This window comes from Pelodiscus sinensis, chromosome 29 (assembly GCF_049634645.1).
Source record: "Pelodiscus sinensis isolate JC-2024 chromosome 29, ASM4963464v1, whole genome shotgun sequence".
NCBI lineage: Eukaryota > Metazoa > Chordata > Testudines > Trionychidae > Pelodiscus > Pelodiscus sinensis.
The window spans coordinates 2,846,182-2,859,269 of record NC_134739.1 but is presented as its reverse complement, the minus strand read 5'-3'; the positions used below and the strand labels follow the sequence as shown (position 1 = coordinate 2,859,269).

The following is a 13,088-nucleotide window of genomic DNA, read 5'->3' as shown; positions in this document are numbered from 1 at the left end:
ACAGTCACAGGGAGCAATTAATTGGGAGTAAGAAGGGGGGGAGGGTGAATCCAGGTCTGGTGGGCAGAGAACTGACCTTGCCCCTTACCAGTGAGTTGGCTGACACAGCAAGCTACAGGGTAGAGGTAGCCGAGAGGCCATTCCCTCCACTGTATTCAGGAACCCTGCTGAGACCAGGGTGCTATTCATTTGCAGGAGACACACTCACTTGCAGGGCCAAGATGAGACAGTCACAGGTGGGATGAGATATAAGTGAGATGGCGAGCAGCAGCCCAGACACCAACTTGTCCCTGCACAGACCAGCACTAGACCCAAGAGGGAGAGGAGCAAGAACCTGACCCCACAATAGCATGCAACTGGCCACTTAGCAGGCAAACGCAGCCACCCTGGAAAGTTGTGTCCCCTCCCAAGGCTACAGTCAAAAATTTCAAGTCAGAGAGGGAGTGTGACGTTGACAGACAGACTATTATACAAGACATCCAGGAAGTCAGTGGGACGAGGTACCAGCTACTTATCAGATAGCACCTCTTTCAGTGAGAGTCTATTCTTGGTGACAGCTACAGCAGTCAATCTTGTAGACTCCGTAGCGTACGGCCAGGGAGCTGCCTTCAACAGCTCCTCAGAGCCCGCAACAGGGGAGTCAGGCACACCAGCCCTGCTTTGCTGCTCTTGCTCACAGGGGAAAAGTGGGCCAAATTCATATCCTAGTTCACGGCCTAGGGCCACTGTTGTCCCAGCAGGGCTGGGTTTGGCTGTGGAAGACAGTGGGTGCCAATACAAAGGACAGGACTCAGCAGGATCATCTCTGATGGGTCGTGCACCCAGCATTCCTCACTGCTACCACACTGCCCACTACTGCCTGCTCCTGGCACTGCCACCTCTCCTGCACCTTGCACTGCCTGGCATTCCAACACCCAGCACACCCGCACTGCCCACCTTTCCCACACCTGGCACTGACCAGTTCTCCTGCACCCCCCACCGTTCCAACACCCAACACCACCCATTCGCTCACCTTGGGGCTCCAGTCCATCCGAGCTGTTCTTGATGAGTTAAGACACGGGTCTTTCTGGCTGGCTATGTGCAGAGCTGGAAGACAGAGACATACAGCATCACAAAACCAGAGCCACAGATTAGATCCTCACAGCTTGAGGCAGGCTCACAGAGCCTCCCTCCTCACTGGAACAATGTACCCTGTCACCAACTAGGCTGCCCAGAGAGGGCTCCCATGTTCAACCTCACTCTGCCCTGCCCCATCTCTGACTGTACCCTGTAGGCTGGGCCCAGGCAGAAGCAGTGCACTTACACTTGCTCCCAGCCATGGCTGATGGAGGCTCACCCTCAGTGGCTGGGTGTGCCCAAGTTTGGGTGTATCTGCCCAGCACAGCGTGGGGGGAGGAGCGGGACTATTTAGTGCTCCAGGGAGCACGTCACACCGAGCCCAGCAGCCAGAGCCAGAGGCCAGGGATCTGCATAGCAGGCCCTGTGCTGTACAAGGCATTGTACAAAAACTAAGGGGTGGGTCTGTCCTCATTCCTCTCTTGTTGCCTCCCCAGCTAGACCCAAACAGATCTATACCTTCAGGAATGCTGGTAGCCCCTAGGGGTTGCTTAGGGAAGATGGAAATTTTCCTGTCCTGGTCACTGGGTGTCTCTGGCCTGCAGAGGCCACCTTGTGATGTTAGGAAGCAGGGCCTGAATTAGACATGATGCCCATGGTGAGGGCAAGAGGGCAGATGCTTCCAAAGTTCTTTTGCACTCATAAGGGCTAAAAAGCAAGTGTTTTGTGATTAAAGCGGACTCAGGGTAACACTTGTGCAACTGAGCCCCCAATTCTTGGCATGCAGGGCCCTTCCTGAGATGTCACAGGGTACCCCTAAACCAGCTGAAGAGAAGAGCAGGAGAGCCTCTTGCCCCAAACTCTCGCGGTGTCATCCCTTGGAGTGGTCTCTTACCTCCACTGGGCTCTCTGTATAAAGCGATATTCAGACACATGCTAGTGGTGAATTCAGAGAGTTTCTCTGCATCACCACAAAGGGGAATAATTACACATGGGCTCAAGCCAATAACCCACACCCAAGTGCTGGAGAAGTTTGGGATGCTCACTGGGAGATGACTCCAAACTTCCTCTATAATGAGCCAAACCAGAACCCCAGCTGCAGCCACCCCCCAAATGCATCATGGGCTCAGCCCAATTCCAAGTGGGAAGGAGCCCATCACACAAGACCCTTGGTCACAACTGACACTCACTGACCCCTCAGCATGGAGGCAGAACATCCTTTTGCCCCAGAGGGGTCCATCCAGGGTGGGGCTGAGGCACTGACAAGGCATTGGGGCATAAATAGGATCCCCAGCTGCTTTCCACTGAGTCACCCACATGGATCCTCAACATGGAGAAAAAACAGGCCATGGACAGCTCGTCTCTTCTTGGAGACCTGTCCCACGATGAACACAGGAGGGAATACTGACTGTACAGCAGTCCCAGGAACCTCTTGCATTCCTAACCACTCAGCTTCTCTGATCAAATCTAGCCATTCCATCCAAGTCACCTTTTAGAAAGCATCAGTTTGTGTGAATGGATCTATTTGTGTGTGTAATTTTCATGGCTTTAAACTCATTATTTTATACACTGACCAACAGCCTTTTTATTTTGTGCATCTCTAGGTTTATTGCCCTGCGTATACTGAAACGAACATGTGTCCTTCAGTTGAATTGAATAGGGGAAGGAAAAAGGGTAGAATGTGTCCTTTTTATCTGCTTTTTACCTCTACCTTACTAATAGAGCCCAGACATTCAGGGAAAAGGCCCCTTCAAAATTAATGAAAGGTGGCTACAGAGATATAGTATATTAAAACAAGACTGGGTAATTGAGAAGAAGTGTTTATAATTCAGTTCTGTTCTCTGATTGAGAAGAAGTATTTCTTATTGCAGATGAATTCTGTAATGGATGAAATGTCCCATTGAAAGATATTTTTAACTCATTAAAAGAAATGTCATAACTAGGAAAACATCACACAATCATGGATTAAGTCACTCCATTTGCCTATTTGATGATCACAAATAATTAGTGAATTCAAACACGCAACACATTCATTCACTGATTATGATTATTTATTCGCTCACATAAGACCACTGATGACTTCAACACCACAACTCATCAGCGAGTGCAACCCAAGGTGAGTACAGTTTTCATACTTGGGCCCTTAGTGAATTATTCTCCTGCTATCTCGAATGATGACAGTTATTACTACTGAAAGGCTGAGATGATGCTTCCTTGTACTTTACATCAAGGTGTCTTGCTCCAAACAAACCACCATTGCCCACTGAGCCTATGAATTTTTCTTTCTTTTTAAAACATGTTGGCCCTTGAATAATAAACCATTTATTAGTTATGAGACATATTTAAAAAAAATCTTGGAAAACACTTCAGTTGGGTGTTTCCAGAGGGATGCATTTAGCAACACATTAGACTGGGTAACTCCTCACCAGAAAGCATTCTCCATCTCCCTGTACTATGAGGGGGAACAGAGCCCTTGCAGACATCTCCTTTGTTGGGGCACTGCTCTCCTACCCACTAGTTCCCCCTGAGCAGTCCATTGGCAAGTTCCCCTTCTCCACCAGCAAGGAAAAAAACAAGGCCCAAGGGTATAAAACAAGGTGAGACTGACAGCCCGCAGGACAACCTGAACACTAAACCACTGTGTTCTCTTTATTTGACAGACCAGGCTCTTTTACCCTGCCCTGAAAGGGAGAAACAGCCTCTATGCTCAGAGCCACCAGTGCATACCATTGTTCAGGCACCCTTAGTGAAGTTACTTGAAGGCTTTTCCAGCCACTGCTGAAGAGATTCAAGGCAGCCCCCTCACAGCCCTCCAGCTCAGCTTCACAACTCAAGAAACACAGACCTGATGCTTCTTGGGATCTCCCCTCTCCCCAAACAATAGAAGCTCATTAAAAGTGCCACTCCATCAAACGGTAACACACTGTTCCCAGCCTTCATTAATCTGAGTAGAAAGCCCCAAAGATTTCAAAACACATTGGTTTAAGTGAACTGATTATGAAAGGATAAAACCACAACTAATTCCTAAATGTTACCAAGCTAATTAGGGTAACCCACAAAACTTTCAGCAGCAGATGCTGACTGGAAAGCCATCCAATTAGACCAATCCTCCCAGTTCAGTGATGGTTTGAATGACAAAGAACTATCTTGCTACAAGACCTATTCTCTGGCCAGCCAAGAGTCCACAAAATGCCTCCACTCAGAAGATCTTAGCTTAGCACCTTCCTCAAAGCTTGGTGGGCCAATAAAGCAGTCCTCCCCTCCCCCTTTATCCAGGTTATGCCTCTCCCTGCCAAGGCCCCCACACTAAACCTTGCATGACACTTGTGCTAACCCCATTAACATACCCCAGGGCCCAAGGGTATAAATTGGGGGTGCACCTGATACCCACCTGAGACCAAGGACCCATCACAGAGATTGCATGCCTGCAGTAAGAGCCCCTAGAACACTGTACATAGCACAGCCCTAATGAAAGATCATTCCTACCCCAGAAAACATGGTCTAAATATACTGGCAGGAAGGGGAAAGGAGACAAGACAAGAGAGCCACAACTCCATGGGAATTGGGCAGATCTCTGGCCAACAAGGTGCGCATAATCCCATAGCTCTTGGGTTCATGTTGCAGAATATCAATGTGATTCAGGAACCTGAGGAAGCATGTATACGATATCCACCCATGCCCTTAAAGCAGGCTCTCTCCTTCACCATGGCAGGGGAGTCAGGGCTATTCAAGGCACTTATGGGGCTATACTGGGCCTCAGCCCTTGGCTTCTGAAGTCATAGCCTGCTGCTTGAGCTTTCCTTCCGGTTAGGTTCTAGCCCACTGCTCAGTGGAGGAGGAGGGAGGATGAACTACACTGAACATGAGTGATGATGCCTAGGTTTGCAGGGAACCTGAGCTCCGGCAAGGGGGGAATTCTCCTGGGCATGCACAATGCTGCTTCAGCAGGTCACTATGATGGGGGTGGAGGAGGGACTGCCACAAGTGGAACTGCATAGCAAGACTCCGGATTGCCATTGGGAAGCACTATAGGCAGAGAACACAGCAGGTACAGACATGACCGTGTCTCAGGTAACACAGCTAGGAGCACCAGTGTTGCACACATGGTTTGCTACAACATGCCGCCTCCTGCACTTAAGGCCTCCCAGAAGCTGCTCAGCAGCCTAGCCTCCTACAAACAACCCCCTTTGCAGTGGGATTCTGACCGCAGGAGAGGGCTGTCTGGCAGCCAAGAGCACACTAAGGGTCTTGCCTGCTGCCGTTGTACAGAGAATTGCATACTCCATTTGGAAATGATATGGGTGAATCAGAGATCATGTCAGCAGCAAGCTCCCCTCAGGAGGGAGGAATTTGCGCAAGCTGCTCTTGGCCTCCTCTGGCAAAGCAAGGAGAGCTCAGTAGCTGAGCTCCCCCTGCCAGCTGAGCAAAACCAATATACAACAATTCAACTCCATGGCTACATCTGCACTACACATTTTTGCAGCAGAAAATATGCTGATGAGTCCCTCAGTCACCTTAACCCTAAGTCACCACATCATTAGCATATTTTCTGCCATTTCTTTTTGTGCAAGGGGTTTTATGCAAAAAGAAGCAGTGTGGACATTTCCTTTTGGCACAAAAACCCCATTTTGTACAAGATCCTTATGCCTGCACCAGAGAGGCATAAGGATCTTGCACAAAAATGGGTTTTTTGTGAAGAGGAAAAAAAAAAAAGTCCACACTGCCTCTTTTTGCGCAAAAACCCCTTGCAGAAAAAGAAATGGCAGAAAATATGCTAATGATGTGGCAACTTATGCTAATGAGGGACTCATTAGCATATTTTTCTGCTGCAAAAATGTGTAGTGTAGACATAGCCCATTTGTCCAGGAGGCAGATGGGTGGTGGCCTGAGATCAGGAGGGCAGAGGCAGCTGCCTCAGTAGACCCTTGGGTGCTGGATGCTGAGCCTGCTTCTGGTTCACAAGGCACCATGGGGCAGAGTACCTATGGGTGAACCCCATGAAACTGACCGGTTCCGCCTCCGTGCTCCCTGGCTAGCTCCCCCAGTGTCTCCAAGAGGCCTAGTGTCTTGGAACAGGCCCCCTGTAGCCGTCACCTCAGCTGCCGCCTCATTATACTGGGTGCTCCAGGCCTCAGGGTCCTTGCTCTGGATCTAATGAGACAGGAAGTAGGAATTGAGACAGTTGGGCTGCGATCACACCTGGGGCTTGTGTGGACATCAGCAGCCCTTAAGGGAGAGAGGTCTACTGGCCCATCAGGGGGCCCTCCATGCCCAAGCACCCTAGCCCTCCCCCCTATCCCCCAGTCCCTTTGGTTGCCCAGTGATTGTCCCCCATTTCTCCAAGCACTGCCCCTTAGGGTTTTAGTCAATAACCAACAGTCCTCTTAAGCGACCCCTATCTCCAGGCACCTACGCATTGGCCACTATGGGGGTCTAGGCTATGCTCCCCACAAATCCCAGAGTCCGCTCACTCCTCCCCATCCCCCCACCAGCAGGCAGGTACCTTAGCAACGAAGCGCAAAATCTGCATCTTGGAGGTCTCCTTGGCAGCCCGTGCGCCCCACTGAAACTCAAACTCAGGGGGGTCTGTGTGGGGTATGCGATTGTACTCCAGGTACCTGAGTGGGCAGGGTGCAGCAATCAAAGACCATGCCCCCTTCTCCAAGCCATCACCCTCCTCCACTCTGAGCTCATAGCCTCCCTCTGGGCTCATTCCCTCTCCCCACCCCCACTTTCTATGGAACAACAGCATGGCTGAATGGGTAGGTTAGGGGGCTCAGGACACCTGGATTCTAGTTACTCTGCTACTCCTGTCCTCTTCCTTTGCTCAGTCCCTTCTGGTTTAGGCTTCAACCTCACTGCAATTCTATGTCCCTCTCCCTCAAATACCTTGGGGTGACCCATTTTCCAGAGTCCCAGGGCCAGTCCTCCTTTTCTTCCTATTGTCAGAGGGAAAGAAGGGCTACTGGATCTCTGAAACCCTCAAAGAAGGGCAAACGACCAACCCAGGCAGTATGTGTGTCCGATGCCCTCAGCACAGGGAACTGGCTTCCAAGCAGACTGTGTAAGGGGGCAACGAGATCATCTGCGGCATGGTATAAACAGCGAGGCTGTGAACTCCGCCAAGGCTGCTCTGTACACGCCAGCTATGTGGGATTCAAAACACATGAACCTGGGCTCACAGAGAGAGCAGCCACCCAACCCATGAGGCCATCATGGCACTAATTCCAAATCCACTCATGGGGATGGACAGTGAGTGACAGCAGGATTCTTGGGGTTTGTTCCTGGCTCTGGGAGAGGAGTGTATCCTACTAGTTAAGAGTAAGGGGCCTGGGAGCCAGCCCTTCACCTCCCCTAAATCCCAGACATAGGGTAGAACCCAGGAGTCCTGGTGCTCCGCCCACTCTACTCTAGCCACTAGACCCCACTCCCTTCCCAGGCATAAAATCCAGGCCATCCTGACAAGTCCAAACTTACTTTTGGCGAACAAATTCCTCAGTCACCAGCTTCTTGACATCCCCAAAGACTTCGTGTCTCATTCTAGAGAGGTTGTAGATAGAAATGTATTCAAGAGGTGGGGCCTCCGTGGACAAGCCTCCACAAGACCCTCTATTAGCTAACTGGGGCACAGAAGGGAAGGAGCCCACAGCTGGCGCTGGAGAACACTAGCCCTTTGCATTTCAGACACACACACGTACCCGGGGTCAATTCGCAGTCTCCTCAACATCTCCCACACAGCAGCTGAAAGGGCAGAAAGAGAATGTCAACCGGGGCAGAACTTGCTGAGAAGGGGTGGGGCCTGCAGAGATTGGGTGGGCTTACATTCTTTAGCAGCATTGCCCTTCATGAAGAGGAAGCTGAGGATGACTGTGAGGAGGCCCAGCTTTGCTGTGGAATCATCCCTATAACACACAAGAGGAGTGTCACTCACCCAGAGGGGACTGCAAATCTGGACAAGGAAGTAGTGGGGTTAATGGCAGAATAAAACCTCTCAGCAGACCTCCAGACATTGCAATGTAGCCTTCTGGCCCCTAGCAGGGAAACACAATCCAAAGGATGGATGGATGCAGGGATCACCCATCTCAGTTTTTAGGAGCTGGGGTTTGGTAGGTGGAGCCTCAGGTCAAGGATTAACTTTCAAGGGCTTGGAAGCCTCTTGATTTGGGAGGGAAGAGGTAGAATCTGTCTCTCTGCCCCACACCCCAGTCAGCCAGCCCCTTCCCTCTTACTGCTTCAAATCCTCCCCTTCCAGGCGTGGCAGATTGCTGACCAGGATGTAGATGTGATGTTTAGTGTCTATCTCCACCAGCTGCAGCCCAAAAACCTGGTGGTGAGAGGGGGGCAGAAGAGGTTAGCTTCAAAGAGGCATGGGATGGGGAATGGGGTTTCGTAGTTAGAACAGGCCATGATGGGAGCCAGGACTCCTGTCGAGCGGCAAGAGGAAAGTGCTGCAACATAAAGCAGCCAAGATAATACTAACCCAGGACACCAAGGCTACGTTCATACTATGGACACAGTGCAGCCACTCTATGCCGGCAAGTAGCAAGTATCCCATGTGGCTACTCTAGGTCAGTGGGAGAGCCCTTCTCTGCCACCATATTTAAACCACCCCCAACAAGGAGATCCTCTTGCTTCCTGCTAACCGCTGACCACACCTTCTGGTGAAACTTATGTTAGTCGAGAGAGGGGTGGAATGTTTCCACACCCCGACCAACAGAAGTTGTGCCAACAAAAAAGCCCAAGGCACATGTAGTGGCTTGAAAAGAGGTTTAAATCACTTAGCTGAAAGATGGTACCTACAGCATGGTGCCCCTTAGTGCTTGGCACAGAGGAGAGTGCTCCTGGATGTGCCCCCTCATGAACAGCACCCCTTAGTACCCAGCACTGACTGGGAGAGGAGCGCACCCCTCACCAAGCTCCTCCCCCACCCCCCCATCCCATTTCCACACCATGGTGACCTGCTGGAGGGTCCTGCTGGCTCGCTTAATGATCTCTGAGTAAACACCTTTGTAGTCTTTGATGATGTTCTTCAGGATATCTGCAAGGGAAAAGAGAGGGAGCCATGTTTAGCTGGGGTTGGTCCTGCGTTTAGCAGGGGGTTGGACAAGATCATCATAAGCGACGAGGAGTCCTGTGGCACCTTATAGACTAACTGAAGTGTAGGAGCATAAGCTTGCGTGGGCAAAGACCCACTTCATCAGATGCATGTAGTGGAAATTTCCAGAGGCAGGTATAAATATGCAGGCCAGGATCAGGCTGGAGATGACAAGGTGGATCCAATCAAGGAGGATGAGGCCCACTTCTAGCAGCTGATCTGGAGGTGTGAATTCCAAGAGAGCAGAAGCTGCTTTTGTAGTTAGCGAGCCATTCACAGTCTTTGTTTAATCCAGAGTTGATTGTGTCAAACTTAAAGATGAACTGTAGCTCAGTTCATCCTTGATTGGATCCACCTCGTCATCTCCAGCCTGATCCTGGCCTGCATATTTATACCTGCCTCTGGAAATTTCCACTACATGCATCTGACGAAGTGGGTCTTTGCCCACGAAAGCTTATGCTACTACACTTTCAGTTAGTCTATAAGGTGCCACAGGACTCCTCGTCACTTTTGCAGATTCAGACTAACACGGCTACCCCTCTGATACTTAAGATCATCATAGAATCCTAGAGCTGGAAGAGACCTCAGGAGGTCATCAAGTCCAACCCCCTGCCCAAGGCAGGACCAATTCCAACTCAATCAACGCAGCCAGGGCTTTGTCAAACAGACTTAAAAACCTCCAGGGATGGAGATTCCACTCCCTCCCCAGGTAACCCATTCCAGTGCTTCACCACTCTCCTAGGGAAATAGTTTTTCCTAATGAAATTACCTCTTGAAGACTCTTTCTACACTAATCTTTTATGATTCTCTTACAGCAGAGGTGGGGAACCTCTGGCCCGTGGGCCACTTCCAGACCACCAAACAATTTCATCCAGCCCTCAGGGGGCAGGAGGTCCAGAGGCTGTGAAACATGTCAAGGAGGTCCCAGGGGCCGCTTTAAAAACTTCCCCCAGCCTCCCCTGCAGCACAGCAGGATATTTCCGGTTCCTCTCCTGCACATGGGAGAGGCATGTGCTAGAGATCTGGCGGGAGGAAGAAGCTCGGTGTGGTGGAGCCCTGCAGAGTTTTGGGAGGCAGCAGCAGAAAACAGGCTACAGCTGCTTTCCAGCCTCTAGCAGCTGCAGAGGCTGCCAGCAAAACTACTTTTTGCTGGTAAGGAGCCATACAGGACCAGAGGAGAGGAGAGGGAAGGGGGAATCCATTCCCAGAGTGGGAGGGAAGGGAAGCCCCCAAGCCCCTTCCCTGCATGTGGCACCTTTTGGGAGGAAGGGGAGGCCACAGCGGGCCTCCTTCTCTTCCCTCCACCTCCTTCCCTGAATAGGCTGGCTGCAGCAGGGAACATCATCTGGCAGACTGGAGCCATACACTGCCAGCAAACTCATTAACAGTTAAGGAGGCATGCAGGACCTGACGGAGTGGGAAGCCCTCCCCACAGCTCCTTTCAAGCAAAAAAGAAAATACAGCCATCACGTTAAAATTCTAAATTAAAAAAATTTAAAAGAACTTACCACAACAATGAGTGTGTATGTGAGCGTGCAGTGTGGTTTTTTTTTGTTGTTGTTGATTTGCTTCTCTCATGTGCGGTCTCTGACCCAAAAAAGGTTCTCCACTCCTGTCTTACAGCTATACCCATGGATCTTAGCACCCCCTGCCGACAAGACAGAACCCATGCAGTGGTAACCCTCCAGCAGAACTCCTAGAACACTGGAGCCTACTGGGGCCTGCAGACATCCCGGCTGCCCCCTTCCACATACACCTCTCCAACATCAGGGCACCAGAGCCCTACAGTTCCTGCTCCTCCCCTCCAGCTGTTCACCTAAGCTAAGATCTGGAAGGAGGGGAAGGAGCAGGACTAGAGTGTGAAATTCACAGCTCCAAGTGCTGGGAAGGAGGAAGAGGCATGGGAAGTGTGGTGGTTCAGTTCACAGAGAGGCATGGGGGGGGGGGGGGAGGGAGAGGAGCAGACAGGGAGGCCACAGGACTACAGGTGGAATCCTAGGGGACCATGGACTGCCACAGCCCAATGAGGTGAAGGAGGGCCACTCATGCAGCCTACCAACTATTCCTAGTAGCCTGTTCTAGAACCTATAACTAAGAGAAATGAAGCCGTGTTAGTCTGGTGTAGCTGAAGCAAAACACAGGACTATGTAGCACTTTAAAGACTAACGAGATGGTTATTAGATGATGAGCTTTCGTGGGCCAGATCCACTTCCTCAGATCGAATAGTGGAAGAAAAGTCACAACCATATATACCAAAGGATACAATTAAAAAAAAAAAAAGAACACACGTTAGATGAGAAGCTTTCCTTAGCTCATCATGTGTGTTCATTTTTTTGACTGTATCCTTCAGTATCTATGGCTGTGACTATTTTCTTCCACTATTTGATCTGAGGAAGTGGGTCTGGCCCACGGAAGCTCATCACCTAATAAACCATCTTGTTAGTCTGCACAGTGCGACATCGTCCTGCATTTTGTTGTAACTAAGGGAGTCTCGAGAAGGACGGACCCGAGCGCACTGAGCGCTCAGCAGCACGAAAGGCACCGCGGCCTAGCGCCTTCGCTCTGCCTCTGCAGAAGTGCCCGCGGGGAGCCCTGTGCCAACGCCCCCCCCGCCTCCTACCTGCGCGTCTGATGGGGATTTTCTTCTGATCCTTCACCAGCAGGTACTGCACCAGCTCGCTGACCTGCGGGGAGGGCGGGGCGTGAGCCGAAGGGCGCGGGAAGGGCGGGGCGGGGCGTGAGCCGAAGGGCGGGGCGGGGAGGGGCGGGGCGTAAGCCGAGGGGAGGGGGAGGGGCGGGGCGTGAGCCGAAGGGCGCGGGAGGGGCGTGAGCCGAAGGGCGCTGGAGGGCCCCCCCCCCGCAGCGCAGCCACCCACCTTCTGGTCCACGTGCGCGGGGGCGAGTCTCTGCAGGTGCCGCTGGCCCAGCGCGCAGGGCTCCCCGGACGCGTCCTCCGCCTGCGCGAGGGGGAGGCGGGTCAGTGCGGCCGTTCCCCGCGGGGGGAGGGGGAGCCGGGCAGGGGGCCGAGGCACGCGCCCTACCTGGGAGGGGCCAGGCCCTTGACTGCGCCGCGGACCCGCCATGGCGCCAGGCTGCACGCGGGGCGCGTCACCGCCGCTCGGACCCCCAGACCGGAACCTGCGTCACTCGGCCCTTCCCGCCTTCCTTTTCCGGCCCCGCCCCTTTCCCCCTGGCGGTTGCGCAGAGCCAGGCGCCTAAGGGGCGGGGCGAGGGAGATTGCTGACGTCACGTGCCTGCACGACTGCGCAAGGGCACTGAGCTCTCGTGGCAGAGCGGCGTGTTCTCGCGGGATTGCCGCGCTGCTCCCGGCTCAAAGGCTTGTGCGCGAGGCTGTGGACACGAGGCGGGCTTGTTTGGCGCAGAAAAGCCCCGATGGCGCCCGGGGGCTTCTTGTGCAAAACCCCGTCTAGCTCGGCACGAGGCTTCTCCGCAAAACGTTCATTTTCGCCATCGGGTCTTTATTGCGCAAACCAGCCCTTCCCTGCCTGCACTGGCGCCCTGGCGCGGAGCACTGAATCTGCATTACAAAGCAGTGCTCTTGCGCGAGAGGGCTTGTTCCGGCGCGGAGCACTGAGTGTGTGCATTACAAAGCAGTGCTCTTGCGCGAGAGGGCTTGTTCCGGCGCGGAGCACTGAGTGTGTGCATTACAAAGCAGTGCTCTTGCGCGAGAGGGCTTGTTCCGGCGCGGAGCACTGAGTGTGTGCGTTACAAAGCAGTGCTCTTGCGCGAGAGGGCTTGTTCCGGCGCGGAGCACTGAGTGTGTGCGTTACAAAGCAGTGCTCTTGCGCGAGAGGGCTTGTTCCGGCGCGGAGCACTGAGTGTGTGCATTACAAAGCAGCGCTCTTGCGCGAGAGGGCTTGTTCCGGCGCGGAGCACTGAGTGTGTGCATTACAAAGTAGCGCTCTTGCGCGAGAGG

General features: G+C 52.5%; 1 protein-coding gene across 10 annotated transcripts in view; it reads right to left on the bottom strand.

Moving 5' to 3' along the window:
* LOC102458302 (non-structural maintenance of chromosomes element 3 homolog) overlaps positions 1-12,347 on the bottom strand; it is a 43,521-nt gene extending 31,174 nt beyond the window's left edge. For 6 of the 10 annotated variants that reach the window (XR_012898033.1, XR_012898036.1, XR_012898035.1 and 3 more), the window contains exons 1-9: positions 12,028-12,305; positions 11,772-11,835; positions 9,006-9,094; positions 8,286-8,380; positions 7,879-7,958; positions 7,755-7,797; positions 7,534-7,596; positions 6,560-6,674; positions 1,013-1,086 (exon numbers count right to left, since the gene is read on the bottom strand). Coding sequence is in view for 4 of the 10 variants with exons in the window: in XM_075911384.1 (XP_075767499.1) it covers positions 1,050-1,086; positions 6,065-6,207; positions 6,560-6,674; positions 7,534-7,596; positions 7,755-7,797; positions 7,879-7,958; positions 8,286-8,380; positions 9,015-9,094; positions 11,772-11,835; positions 12,028-12,234 (927 nt within the window). In the remaining 6 variants the exon portion in view is untranslated. Of the gene's footprint in view, positions 1-1,012; positions 1,087-6,064; positions 6,208-6,559; positions 6,675-7,533; positions 7,597-7,754; positions 7,798-7,878; positions 7,959-8,285; positions 8,381-9,005; positions 9,095-10,659; positions 10,800-11,771; positions 11,836-12,027 lie in introns of all 10 variants that reach the window. The other 4 variants (XM_075911385.1, XM_075911386.1, XM_075911387.1 and 1 more) reach the window with 4 other exon arrangements.
* Positions 12,348-13,088: the final 741 nt, after the last annotated feature.